The following is a 15289-nucleotide window of genomic DNA, read 5'->3' on the forward strand; positions in this document are numbered from 1 at the left end:
GTCATATGTATGGGTTTGACTCACAATGAATTGGGTTGAAAATGTGTTCTTCTGTGAGTGTGTGTTATATCTCATTGCAGTGGTAATTAAAAACAAACAACAAAAACCTCTGTAATTTCCTTGGTTTACTCTATTAATACAGTGAAGGTCAGGGATAAATTCTTTGTCTCGTATTCCTTCTTTAATTTCACCTTGACCTGTTTTTTGTCTTTTATTCTACTGTCTCTACATTCTCGGGGCTGTGAAAGGCATGTGTAGATCTAATTTGTGTATAAGCTTTGTAGGGGGGTTAATGTTAGAGTGTTTGCAAAACCTCTCAATTTTTCTTCACATGATCATTCATTAAGTACATGCAAGGTGATGGGACAGGGTTAGTACTGTAGGCATTCAATTCCTGTGGACCCCAGTCATTTTCTTGGTGTCATCACTTGTTGCATTAAGTTTCCAGTCATCAGTTGTTTTAGGCTTCCATTTCCTGATACTTTGGAGGCAGAAAAGCAGGGAAACTGATGACTTAAAGAAGGATAACCTACAGTAGCGGAACTATGAGGGGAAGCTAGTGTGACATAATGAGTACAGCTTATATTTCGTATCCCTTTTCTTGCAGGTAATGTTTCTTGTAAGAGCCTACTATTAATGCCAAATGATAGAGTTGCTCTTTCTGTGAAGAAGTAGAAACTTTTTTTTTTTGTGCTTGTGGCCTGTATTTGATCATTGTTGCTGGACAGCATTTTAGAGGTGTTACAAAGCACATTGTCTTAGTGCATGCCTATCCTTTCCTGGTCCATGGTCCATTACATTTTATAATCCTTCATGTTTTTACTCCTTACATTCTTTGTTTTGTTGAAATTAGAGAAGGAAAGGTAAAAGAATCTCAATTCAGACCTGCAGCAGACACTTCCACCAAAGTAATAGTGTGCCACAAAATAATTTCTTTAAAACCTTTTGGGAGAAAATACCATACCTCAATAGTCACCATGATTTATGGCCAAAAGAAGAATGAGTTCAGAGACTTGTGGTGTTTGATAGGCACAGGGACCTGGTCATTTCTTTGTGAAACAGAAAACTTATAAATGTTTTTATTTTTGCCTTTTTCTGGGGACAGGTTAACACCTGAACACTTGTTCTCTCTTTTTTGGTAGTAGCCATTTTCAGCAGTAATGAGACCTTTGCAAATCCTATTTTCTTGCTGTTTGTCTTTTCTGTGGCTCTGTTCTACAGTGAAAGACCTTCTGGACACACCAACCTCATTTGAAAATTAAGAACAGAAATCTTCTTGGAGGGAGATTCTGTTTTTTAACCTTGCTGTTTTTATCCCTAGAAGTATTTTCTCCTGTTTTAATCCCTTTCTGGGTTACCTGTTCCAGCTATGTCCCGGAACTGACCTTCTAGACAGACTGCCCTCCCTAGCTATTTAATATGATCAATTTCGCTTGCCCTTTGGCTAGAAGCAGACATATGCAGAAAGAGGGCTCTGTCCACAGTTCTCTTCATGAGCCTGGAGACATGCTGCTTGGTGCCAGATGATTTAGGGTTATCCTGATGCTAGTGAGTCCTGAGTTTGTTTTTCTCCTTCTAATAAGAGATTAGATTCCAGGTCTTCAGAGGTGAATAGCGAGTATATTAAAATGCTGTATTTTGTGTATGTATGCTGTTTTCTCTGAATTGCAAAATGCAGTTTTATTTTGTTCTGTGAAGTCGTCAGGGTAGGTGCCTGATTAGTCCTTTCAGATAAGGTTAACTGCTAAAAGAACTACAAACGAGCATGTCCAAAGTGGCCTGTTCTGCTCTTCTGCCAGGTCCCTCTGGGTAGCTGTGTCTTCTATGTTATTGAGTGTATTTGTTAAGATCTGGTTTTCTGGGTCCCAGGCACAGCCCGTGTGTTATAAATACATCAGCGTTATGTAGCTATCAGGGCAGTTAGAATGCTGTCAGCTTCATGAAAGATGTTACAATAGCTTTCAAAGCATTTAGAAAAAGAGCCCTTTGATCCTCTGTGTTCCAGTGAGCTAAAAGAGATGCTTTTGCGTGGGGGAGGGGGAAATGCTTTCCTTTTAGCGGCTACAAATGGCTGTCAGTGGGTGAGTTTGTGAGCTTTGAATCTGAGTCTGTTATTAGAGAGCAGTAAGGTGAAAGATGGAGAGTGTTATCCTCAGGTTGGATTTCTTCCTTTTTTTTTTTTCCCTTTAAAAAAAGGAAAGAAAAACCAATTTTCTTATCTGTTGCTATACCCAAGAAGGAAATATTTAGTCCTGTCATTCTCTTTCAACAATGTGATACATTGCAAATCAGACACTAGGTGGATTTGTATATGAATTCAGTTTGCCAAAAGCAGTTTCACTTTCAAAGACATCCTTTTTCTACAGTTTCTGCCAACCTACTTTCTCCCAAGTATGACTGAAAGAGAGTGTAGCACTAAGTGAAGTGGGTGCTGCTCAAGGAATGGCTTTCCTTTCCTGCATGTATCTTGTTCCGTAAATCAGCAGCTGTATTCTGAACAGGATTAAAGGAAGAGCCAGCATCTGACAGCTGTAAAGTCATCGTGGCTTTCTCTGCAGAATTTTTGAAGTATTATTCATGTGAGTTTTAGTCCCAAAGCCTCTTACGGGGTTTTTAAACACTGCTTTCTCAATCTTCGTCTCCATTTCATTCATTTCAGGTTTTTTCTTCCACAAGGAAACATTTTTTAGTCCCTAAAGGGCAGAAGGATGAGAGCAAATGAGAGGATTTCCAAATTCGTTCCATGACGGGAATTTTTCAGACCTGTGTTGGAGCACAGTTGTGTCCCCCCCCACATATGGCTCTGCTTGTTAGATGAGTGAAGGGGAAAGCTTAAAAGCATGTTGGAATTTAGTTTTGTTGATTTCTAAATTCACTGCGCTTGCACTGCACAGCTCTCTCTCTTCCCATTGGGATCACAAATGCTCAGCCTCAGAGCTACGGGTTCCAGAGAAAATGGGCATGCAGATTAATTAAAGGCAGAAGAACATCAAGAGGTTTTTTTTAGGTCTATGATTTTTTCGTAATTATTTTTTAAGCTTTATTATTAACTCAATATTTTATGTTCATGAGGATTAGGGAAGAGAAGGTGTCATAATTTTCCCAAACTGAAGGGCTGAAGAATTTGCTATTTCAGTTTAGGCACTGTTGCTTCTCTGACCAAAATCTTTCCTTTTCTGGGGTGATAAAAATGCGCTGTCTTGGGCCATGACTTGTTTTTCTGACACGTTATAGAAAAACAGACAGAGCTCCTCCAGATGCCTAATTCCTGTAGGTTGCAAGTTATCTTTGGCTATTCCTCTGCCTACCACATGACAATGCTTTTGTGTTATACTCTACTCAAAATGCTTTTGTGTTCCCATGACTCAAATCTTCCATTGAATGTGGGTGCTTTTGGATGTCATGTCAGTAACCTTCCTTAAAACACTGCTGGTGAAATTGCTGTCTTGTGGTATCCAAGTGTCACAGTGGCACAGTGTAATTAGAGAGCATGTTTGCCCTGTGTGAGATTCAGGTGCTGCAGATTATTTCTCTGGTTCTATCACCAACTTCTCTCTGTGACCTTAAGCAATTCACTCACCTTCTCTGGACTTAAGTTCCCCATCCATAAAATGATGTAATGATAACTATGTAGTACACAGATTCATGGTTGTGTTAAAAGCTCAGATAGTAATTTGAAAGTTATCCCAGAAGTCTGTAAAGAAAATAAATTCTATTCTTGCATAGATTCTCTAGAACGTTACAGAAGTCTGTGGCTTGCATAGGTGAAAGCGAATAATTTTGTCTTTTTTTTTTTTTTGAACATGACTAGAACTGCTTATTCAAAGGCTGTTGAAGAGGTAGGATAAGTATAGTCTGTAGTCCTTGTTTGCCTTTCTCACTGTCTTTTTCTGTGTAGACTCCTTTTAGGTCTCCTTTTACTACTGTTTTCACTGACATATGCAAATTCAAAATGACTATAAATGTTAATACATGTTGGGAAAAAAAAAAAAAAAGAAAAGAAATAGTGAAGCATGTATACTGGCCCAGTAATTTTTTCCTTTCTTTAAGCCTGACATCTTTATGCAGCAACAAACTTCCAGTGTTGTACCAAAGGGTGTCTTCAGGACTCATCTGTATGAATCTTTCCATATCCTCCTACCATTTAATCATCCTTCTGTGCTCCAGAGTTGTCCCAGTACCATTCATTCTCTTCTTTCATTGTTTTTAGTTTGTCATTCATATTTTCCTCAGGTGGCTTTCTTAAGAAATGTTGTCTAAAATCTGAAAGGCTGTTGGTATGGACTATGGTATTTCCTTCTGTTTCCCGCTCTCTAATTTTTTTTTCTGCAAATGGGCTTCGCCATTGCTGCTATTTGTGGTGATTGATTGTAGCAAGAAGTTAAACATTACATGAAATCTTTCTAACCTAATGTGTTTGTCTCGTCTGTCTCTAAAGCCTCTTCCAACCTAGCTTCACAATGGGAGGAAAGGTCCATTTTCTTCTTGAATCTGTCTAAATGTGTAAGTGGAACGCAATGTGCTGATTTAGGGGGATCTTTTTTCATGGTGTAGGAAAGAATAGACAGCCAACCGGAAGGAATTAGTTCAGAAGATAATGGAATTTAAAAGACAATGTGTATCTTCAAGAAGAACGACAAGCTACTGCAAATAAATCTTGAACTCTAAGATAATATGCTGTGATAGATCTTATATAAAAGTCATTCTAAGAACATACTAAATCATACTAAGAACAAATCTTATTACATGGGTTGTAATAAATGCAAAATAACATAGCTGGCTTACTTGAAAATACTGAATCTCATTGCTGTCTTCTTCTTTCCTGTAGGTTTGTAACACAACCACAGATCGTAAACATGCAGACACATCTCTGGAGAAATATGTCACTGAGCCTGTAATGAACATTGTAAGTGGCTTCTTCAATTCTCCATTTTCAGATAACAGCACCAGCCTCCAGGTAAGAAAAAGAGACTGACAAATACGTAATTCAGCCCATTAATGAGATACCTTGTCATAGGAAGGAATAGGGATCCTGTACCTTTTTATCCTCCTTCAATTTCTCTCTCTTTTCATGCCACTGGCTAGCAGCTTAGTTTCTCTTGAAATCATTTATTCTTAATTTTTACCCTTTACAACTCTGAAAAAGCACACAGCTCAATAAGGTCATATTTACTCGTGGCTTTTGTGAATTCATTGGATAGAGTATCTTTGCAGAATCAAGGTCTGTCTTTGTATTTGTATGAGAAAAATGCTGTGCATTACGACAAAAAGAACATGTACCTGAGAACCAGGAAGACTCTTCAGTCCTTCTGCTCTGTACTGTGCTTACTTGATGTCAGTGGTGATCTTAGTAAAAATTGCATGATTTGACCTCTGTAGGGGTGCAGAAATGATTTGCATTCCCTCCTGCCCTGAAGAGCAAAGAGAATTTAATTGATCCGCAGTTTGAGTGTACAAGCTTAAAAAAAAAAAAAACAAAACCCATGCACGTGGTTTATGTTATATCAAACCTTAGGGCAGTTGTGAGGAGATGGTAAAGTATAAAATTACATGTTTATCTTTTTGTTTTCAGACACATCAGCCTGTTTTTATTCAGCTGCTGCAGTCTGCTTTTAGAATTTACAACTGCACCTGGCCAAACCCAACTCAGAAAGCCTCAGTGGAGTCATGTATCAAAACTTTGGCTGAAGTGGGTAGGTGCCAGGTTTTTACCTTCGTTGTTTTTCTCTGTGTTTTAAGATCAGAATTACTTGAGCTTGAATGTTCTTTTCTTTGACTATAGCATCATGCAGTTGTGACAGTGGTAATTTAAGACATCCCACTTTGAGGTTAAATTCTTCCTCTTTTTATAATGCATTCAAATGTGTTCCATCAAATAGGGCTGGTAGGTGAACCTGTAGGCCACAGAGGTGGGTTTGCTAAATGAGTGGTGGTTGAACTTGATCTCAAGGAAGTTATGATATTGGAATAAAACAGAAGCTTCATATAGGGTATGGGAAAATATAGGTAATTCCATTTGTGCTGGGCTGTTGTGAGCAGTGATGCATGGAATCGTGCATCAGAACACTCATCTTTTTTCCTTCAGTTCCTGTGAGAGGTATTTGTTGTTATCAGTCATCATCCTGGGCTTGTTCAGGTTTTGTCCCATCAGTGAGTCGGGGGTGGAAAACAGAATTCTGCCACTCCATAGCTTCTCTGCTTACTCATCACCATCAGGTCTATGCATTTACTGCTTCTACACAGTCAGCCATGAAAGGGGCATATTGCCTTGCACAGGCACCAAGACTTAATTCATATTTGGTCCCAAGGGCAGCTAAGAAATTACATTGCTTTCAAATAAATTCAAATACTACGTTAGTCAAAGATTTAAAACTTCTTCGGGAGTGATCCCATCCTAAAATAAAAAATAAAAAAATAAAAAAGATTCTTCACCTGTACATAGCTAAGACTGGCAAAAGTTCATTCTTAACTTAAATTTTTGTGAACAGTGTTTTAAAGTCTTCGTCCACAACTGGAAAAACAGAGTATTCAATCTAGTTTTTATAGAATTTATAGAGTAAGGTTTTCCTCAGCATCAATCAAAACTGAGTAGAGGCAGAGACATATAGAAACTGGCTAAATGCTATAGTTGATGCAATTTTTAAGAAGCTTTAATAAATAATGATAAAAAATATGAGAGGGTCCCGGAACCATCTGCAGTATCTGTGGCACTGTAACAATCTACTCTAAATTTAGATTTTGGGATAGTTTTACAGGGGTATCATCTAACATTTTAGCCAAAGTATTTCACTAACTTTTGTGTGAGTGAGAATAGCAGTTACCTAAAAACTTAGCAATCTTCAGATGTTTTATTTGTTGTGCAAATGACTTAATTATGGATCCATCTGGTAAGAGAACTTTGAAAGCCAAAGATGTTTTATTTCCTTTATGCTACAGCTACTACAGTTTCAAATAAAGCTCTAGTCCCACAAATCCTTTTTTGTGTGTTTAACACTTCCTTTCCTGGTACCCTCTGGCAGTTCTGGAAAGAGTCATCAGTAACTTACTTCCTTTGGGAGTCTGAGGAAAGAGAGGAGAAGTAAGGCAGGTAAGAGTGTATTTAAGACCAACTTTGGATGCTTCTAGACAGCTCCATGCCTACCTTTCTGTGGAGCTTAACCTAAAAAAAATATTAGAGCTTGGAGAGGTCTTTGTGTTATCTTATAGAGATAAGGGTATTTAGAGTCACCTGAGTCTAGTGCTGAGACACCCAAGCTGAACTTGTCCCCACAGCAGCAAGATAGGGGAAAAATGTGGGTCACCGTAATGAAGATGATCTACAGTGTTTTATTTGTTCATTTAAACTATGCCTTTATGCTGTCCTATGGATCCAGACTTCTTGCTGCTCTGGCTTCCCATGCATGGGATCCCACTCTTGTCTTGGGTATTGTCAAGTGTGGACAGTGGAGCTGAGGTGCCCATGAAAGGCACCACCATGTGTCCTCCTTCGGGACTTTCATGTCACCAGCAGTGACAGTAGGGCAAGCAGGCTGTGTGTCATCTTGGGTGCCATGGGCCTGGTAGCCTCAGAGGTGGCCCTGAAAGCACACTTTAACATGCAAGTTGATGATTTCATTGTCCATATCATAATAACTGTTTAAGGATTCATTACTGGTACCAATATTGAATACAACTGGTACAATTGTATCATATTAGCAAATTACCACAAATTTTTATTTGGTGTTTTATTCTGCCAGTGCAGAAAGGGAGAAGAAGGCAGCTGTTGAGGAGCCTTTTCCAAAAGAGCAAGCTAAAGAAGTGGAAAATGGAGTTTTATACATCCCTGTATAAAAGTTGAGGTGGCTAGCTGAGATTTTAGCCTTGTGTGATATTCAGTATTTTAGGCACGGTGCCAAACTTGGCTTGCCTTGGTTAATTGAGTAGGCCTGTTCTGCTCTGCTGAAAGCTTTGGAAAAACTACCCCAGTTGGAGGTACTGATGACTTTTAAAATCGAGGCCCTTGTAATTGCTGTGTGTACCAGGCTTCCGTGTCTACTGGGTGTTCCACCAGCACAAAATGGTGCTCTTTGAGCAGGCAGAGGTTTCTCCCATAATACAAATAGGCCAGCCTTTCCTTTCCTTTTTTTTATTTTTTTTATTCATTTTACCTCTTTTTCTGGCTGTGTATATGGACTAGGTTTGGATTTTGGCTAGGAATCTGTGAGAACTTTTTTTTTTTTTTTTTTTTTTTTTTTTTTTTACCTTGAGAGTCTGTCAGCTTTAATGTTAGGGCCTTCATGTTTCACAGCAGGGTATAAAAAAAAACTCTAGAAAGATTTTGCCTATATCAGAGAGATACAGTATTGGACAGATTTACAGCAGGGACCAAAGACTTTTGATGGAAAATAAATGTAGTGTAGAGTTGAAAGAACAAACATTTTTTTTGTAGTAGTAGCCCTGGATTTAGAAATGAATCTCAGCAGGAAGAAAGATCATACACAGATTTCCCAAGATATCAAAGATCCATATAATAATGCACTTTTAAAAGACCCATTTCAGAGCAAGTTTAAGCAATATACATTCTGCTCAGTGCTTACTATTTATGTTGCTGACAGGTGGATATAAGTATTGCCTCAAGAGCTTAAGATCATTGCATCTGTCTTCTTATGAGCATTGTAAGAATGTACATTATCTTCCGGGTCAACAAAAGGATATGTTGCAGAAGCTAATTTCTTATAACCTTGGTACTTCAACTCCACTTGACCACTAGGGAAAAACTTCATAAGCTTTTCAGGCTTTGCTTGCGTCTTTGTCTCCAGGCAGTTTTCTGCCTTCGAGTTCAGCAAGAAGTATAGAGGCTTGCTTGACTTGTTCAGCAGACCCTTCTGTGACTCCAAGAGATTTGGAACACAAAGATACCAGTGCACATCAATTTTTTATTGCCTAGTAAACATTTGGCTACAGTTGGATGAATTAAAATAATTACAAAATAGTTTGTGTATAGTAATGCTTCTTGTTCTTGGATTTCTGAAGCAGATTATCACATTAACAAAAATTAACACATTTTACATAGATTACTCTCTCCATTTTCTTTATTATAACATAGCACTGAGTTTTTGCTTTAAAAAATAATCCAAAAATGAGTGATCAAAATAGCGTCTTCTCACTGGCAAAACTGCTACACATGGAAATTGTTTAAAAGATCCACTGATCTTTGTGAAAACAGAGGAACTAAGAAGACAAACAGTTTAATTTATTTCAAATGAATTCATTACCAAAGGACTTTCAGTTCCTATATTCTGTAATCTTTGCAAGATTGAGAATGGTGGAGGCCAGAAAGTTTGCCTTTAAAACCATCTGCTGTCTTCCCATATGGTAAAACTGGGGAATGTCACCTGTCCTTAAAACTAAAGATCTGGATTGTATATCTTAAATGGTATTGGAGAAAGGTCTTTCTCCCAGGGCTGACCAGTCTTCTAGGACCTCTGCAAAGAACTGCCTTGGCCTCTGAATTAAGTAGTGATTCTTGTATGTTCACCCCTAAGCATTAGTTTTCTCTTATATTACAAGGTTGAAGCACCTCAGTGTACTGAGCTACATGCTAGATAAATCTAGTTATATTACAGTCTTGTCTCTGTAGTATCCATTAGCTTTTTCCCCTATATTTTATACAAACTGCATTTTCCCTCTGATACTGTGTGTGTATGTGAAGGATGCTTTCTGTAGCATGTGCATGGCTGTGTTACCACCACCAATAATGAAATAACTGTGATTTCCCAGGTGAGTAAACAGTGGCAGATAGGAACCCACATTTTGTTAGACTATTTCTCTTAGTAGACCCTTTAAAAAAATCTGTTAGCAAGCCGAATCACATTAGTTGTTGTCAGATGGTACTCTAGGATACTATGCAGGAGAAGCAAAAAGAGTATCTGTGTTTCTATGCTAAAAACTTGGAGACAAGTTTTTTAAGAATTCTGTTTCAGAGGTTCAAAACTGTAACAGGTACAGAGGAAGTGCTACTAAGGTGATCAGGGGAATGGAGAAATTGTATGACAAGAAGAGACTTTATAATAGAATTCCGTGCTTTTACCATAGCAAGACAAAGGCCTGTATTGTTTCTCTTTAAAAGTACTTAGGAAGATCAATGGTCACAAAGAAACATTTTAGCTAAAGGATAGTACTGAACCCGAATCATCAGGATATAAAGTATGTTAGGCTTCAAGTAACCTAAATAAAGTTAGCTTGTAAATGAGAGGTTCAGAACCAACTTTGGAAGGATGTCCATGATCAACAGGCCACTAGAAAATGTGGGGAGGAGGGATGTCAGAAAATGCAGCTTTGTTTTAAATGAAGCTTAACACATTTTCAAAAGGGATTAAAGAACGTGGATTCTCTGTAACAAGAAGAGCAAATGGTCTATAGGGTGAAGTCCATTCTAGTTGTGTTTACTCTCCAGTTTCATCTCACTGCTACCCCTTTAAGGGTGTACAGAATCAAAAAAAAACCTCCTGTGATGCATCTTGACCATGCTTATAAGTGCTTTAAAAACTTTTCCATTTCCCTGTCAAATTACAAATAGGAAACATTAAACATGAAATCTAGGTTACATTTTCATGCTGCTTTGGAATTATCACACTTGTTTTATGTCCACATTGATGAACTTTCCTGAAACAGTTTTTTTTTCAGCCTTGAAAATACTTCGTTTCCTTTCACATTTGAGTTTTTAAGTCTTTTTTTTCCCATTTTATAAAAAGCTAGACCTTCATTTTCATTTTTTAGTTCAAATAAGATAATTATCCTGTTGTTACTTTTTTGACAGCAAGAATAATACATTTCAGATGAAAACCATATTTTATTCTATTTTAACTGTTTGTGTTTCCCTAATTGCAAGAAAAATTCAATGATGATCTTTTTACAGACTGATAAATATTTTAGCATAGATTTTTTTGCTGGAAAAAACCATCCATGTGAAGGGTACAAAATTGGCAGGCTTGTGTCTTGTCTACACAAAGCTTTTATTTTCCTTAAAAAGTCATGCTGTTGCTAGCATTAGTGTCTCTCCATCCAAATGTGTTTGTTAAGTAGTCAGTAAATGATTAAGAAGCTGGAGGGACTGATTCATGGAGCAAAATTAATTGAACTAAATATGCATCGCTCTGTTAAGTGATAACTGGGAGTGTGGTAGAACATGAGAGCTGTCTGGGAGTACAGGAGGGGTGTAAAATGCAAGGAGAGTAAGGGACTCACAGCTAGGTGCAGCTGTGGGTATTTTGTGACCCAAATTGTATGTCCCACTCCTCCTTGAGGAATTCTGAGGGGTGAAACCCCTGTGTGTCCCCTATAAAACCTACATTGGGGATTGCTTCAAGTAGTGCAAAATGTACTAAATACCGTGAAGCTACTAAGTACTGTAGCACTTTGTAAATACCACCTAAGCTACTAAATACTGTAGCACTTTGTAAATACCACCAAAGTTAATGGAGTGAATTTGGGAAATAAGCCCTTCTGCTTCCAATTTCTGTGATTCTGTGAAAAGACTTACATGCAGGTAATTCAACAAAATACAGCCCATTTCAGCCCTTCACTTAGCAGCTGGACAATGCTCTTGGGAATTCTATAGAGCCCAGATGGCTCATAGAGAGAGGGCTGAATTTAGGTACTTGATTCTCATCGTTAATATTCACCTTTTCTTTTGGGTCCCTATCTCACAGTACGGTTTCATAGCTGAAACAGGGAAGGGGAGGAAAGTTGCTGGGGCATTGAGTATGCCCAGAACCATCCAGCACGGAACATAAGCCGTGGCCTGACTGAATTTGGGGTACTGTGTTGCTTACCATTTCTGCTGGTACTGTTTGCTCAATTGTCTTGACTCAGCTGTAGTTATTGCCAATAGAATTAATTGTGAGGGAGCATCAGATAGAGAGTTAGTCATGCAAAGGATTTCCCAGCAAATCATGTTGTTCTGGCATTGGCAAAACAGCATAGTATATTCGGGGTGTGACTAGCCCTGTGCAGAGTGCCCTAGCTGGGATTTAGGCAGTATATAAGCAGGCACTGTGACCTCCACTTCAAGGCAGATTTCCACCTTAGTTGAAGACATGTTCTAGTCCATCATGGTAAGTATCCTGCTGGGTACCCATTGTACCAGTTTACATACAGGCATGTAGCATGCTTTTTTCCCAGTCAGAGAAGGACAGAATTTTACCCTCTCTTATCTCCTTTGTCTACCAGCTCTAACCCTACTTTACAAGTTTGAGTTCTGTCCAAAAGTATTTCTAAGTGGAACAAAAATAAACATGCTTTTAAATATTTCATGTTCATACTTTAAGGGAGATTGACACATATTGAAGAGGAAAGCAGCCTACAACACCTAAATTAAAAATAAATATTTATGCTCACATTTGTTCACCAGCTTTCCAAAATGTAAAAATATGTTTAATGTTGTTTTAAATAATGAAATGTGAAACAAATGAAAGATAAACTTTCTACAAGCTGCAAAGAAAGAAGACAAAGGCTTTGTTTACAGCTTAGACTTCAACAGTGCCCTTTGACAACCAATACAAATCTTAATTACAAATGGAATTATACATATAAGAACTGTTTTCAAAACAAAGGAGTATTTTTTTTCTCTCTCTGGTTTTCTTTGTGATAGTTTTAATTAGCTGCAACTCTTTGAACAATCATAGTCCTTGACTGCAACTCAGACATTGATGGAAGTTGTTAACTTCAAATGGCATCTGTAGGACTACAGAAGTCTGGGTTTTCCTCTGAACAGTGTGCTCCCCATTGCTAAATTTATTCCTCTGTATATCAGGATTCTGCATACATGCCACTTAATTGAGAAGTAAGCATTGTCCGATAACATTCTAGTGATTGACATTAGGACACGATAAATTGCATTAATAAGCCACAGCACCCCAACCACCCTGGCAGAACTTTAATGGACTTCTTTAATAAAGTAAGCAGCAACAGGGCAAATGTCTTGAAAAACAACCCAGTCAAGTAACATGGAAAACAGTCATTAGAAGTAATGGCCAGCCATACATAGTATTTTCCTCATGATAATCCAGGACCTTGCCTTCAAAGCAAGTAGAGAATGGGAAGGAAAAATCAACTGCCAGTGTCGAAACTGCTGTGCTTCTGATGATGATGATTCATGTATGATTGTTGGGAAACATGTCATCGCATCCTGACCTAAGCAATTTTTTTATTTTTATTTTTTAAGTCTGTGTGTCAAGTTGTTTAAAAGAAAGTGCTTACCAGAAATAGAATAGGAGAGCTTTCTTCCATCCTAGTTAAGCACCCTAACCTGCAGTTGAAGGCTCTGGTCCTGCATCAGGATACACCTTCACAGGCACTGCTGAGCCAGGGACAGGAGGGCACCCTGCACCAGTGGGAGGTACTCAAAGGATGAGGATGCATGTGACAGCATGCTTGCTGTAGTCTGAGACGGGGGTTGAGTTTTCACAGCCAATTTAAATTTTATTATAAATGTTGGCATTACAGTGTAGTATCTGGGGGTAAGGAAAGTTTCTGGCTGGGATCTGAGACTCACTGTGCTTGGCAACACATGAGCCTTCATTCATCAGAGCCATACGCATGACTTTGTGCTTGCATGTACTCCTGTTGGTTTTGATGGATATCCTGTTTAGGAAAGAAGGGCATCTATTGACATCATGAGTTCAGGACCTAAAGTTTTAAGAAATGGGGGGGAGAGGTAGAATATTTTTGAAGCCTTCCACTTCTATGCAAAGCACTCGTGTTAGCGCAGAGCAGTGGGGAAATGCCTTACAGAAATGACATGTGCAGAACTTCAATATGGGCCAATGCTTTTTAAAAAGCATTTCAATAAGAAAAGAAAGTCAGTTACTATCAGCTTATGGTAGAAAACCCCAAATGAACTGTATCCCCACTCAACTTCTCAGTTTATTAACCATAAACAGTGCCATGGAAACTAAACAAAAAGACGTAGAATATAAAGCCTAATCTTGTAAATGTGACCTAATCTTTCAAATAGAGGTATTGCTGCATCAATACCTTGTTTATTTTTTGAATTTCAGGCGACTCGTGCTGAGCCTTAGAAGAATGTCACTGATCTCCATTGAAATCTATGGTTCTGTGGAATGGAGAGATGCAGCTAGTACAAATATATTCATAGAGGAAAAGGCAGTTACCTTCTAGCGTTGTCTTTCAAACTTTCTTTTCAAATAACAGTTCAGTATGCAATGGTACTTTAATAGTGGATGCACTGTAAGAATTGGAACAAGTTGTCCCCCAGTTTTTTTCTCTGATACTCTGTCTTTTGTTAACTCCTCCCTACCCTCAAAGTCTTAAAATAAATAAATAAATAAAAAATCACAATATTGATCTGGATTTGCCAGTTGTAGCTGTTTATCAGTTATATTGCAGTGATGTCCAAGGATCCCATAGCTTAACAACCCTGGCTGTGTAGGAAACTGCAGGAAGAGAAAAGAAGAGATGGTCTTTCAAATTTAATTTGTATGCACTTGGTTTCTCAAGGACTTTGCAACAAAAATAGGCAGAAAAGCAATAAACAGCACTTGGGATAAATTGGCTAAATGTGCGTATGTCAACTAAGAAGATGATCTTTCAAATTTACTCCTGAATACAGGAAAAACCAGCTGTTGAAAAAATAATGTGTATTCTTTTTGTTACTCTTATTAATATTCATGGTTCTGATTTTTTATGAGTTAGTAAAAAAAGCTTTAATAAAATAAATGTCTGTACCTATGAAAATACGTACTGGAAATGATCCTCATCTCATTTTAAGTGGTACAGCTCACTTTTTTTAACTAGAGTATAGCTGATATTTACCAGCTTAGGTTTTGATCTTTATTTTTAAAACCCACTGAAGTGAAATCCCAACCCCCGTTCCATCGTCCCCCAACTTCAAGGGTATCAGGATTTTGCATGCCATGATCTGCAGAAGATTTTGAAGTTTTTCCCACTGTAAATTTCTTTTTTTTTTTTCTTCCTCCTAAAGCAAAGAACCGTGGGATTGCAATTCCAGTGGATTTGGATAGCCAGGTCAACACCTTGTTCATGAAGAGTCACTCTAACATGGTACAGAGGGCAGCGATGGGGTGGAGAATGTCAGCCCGCAGTGGACCTCGTTTTAAAGAAGCTCTTGGTGGGCCTGCCTGGGATTACAGAAATATAATAGAAAAACTACAGGTACAAAATAGCAAATGGCTTGGGTGCTAGTAATGGCTGTGTATTTATCTAATATGGGCCAGGTGGGTAAAACACCAGAGAGAGACTCATCGCATTTGTAGTGCTGGATTACAGT

The 15289-nt window shown here is 38.2% G+C and overlaps 1 protein-coding gene across 1 annotated transcript in view; it reads left to right on the plus strand.

The window, feature by feature from the left end:
* Positions 1-15289, plus strand: part of ITPR2 (inositol 1,4,5-trisphosphate receptor type 2) — a 268862-nt gene that overhangs the window by 129951 nt on the left and 123622 nt on the right. The window contains 3 exon segments of the mRNA XM_035540839.2: positions 4829-4957; positions 5573-5693; positions 14984-15174. Coding sequence (XP_035396732.1) covers positions 4829-4957; positions 5573-5693; positions 14984-15174 — 441 coding nt within the window.

The sequence above is a fragment of the Cygnus atratus genome, chromosome 1 (assembly GCF_013377495.2).
Source record: "Cygnus atratus isolate AKBS03 ecotype Queensland, Australia chromosome 1, CAtr_DNAZoo_HiC_assembly, whole genome shotgun sequence".
Lineage (NCBI taxonomy): Eukaryota > Metazoa > Chordata > Aves > Anseriformes > Anatidae > Cygnus > Cygnus atratus.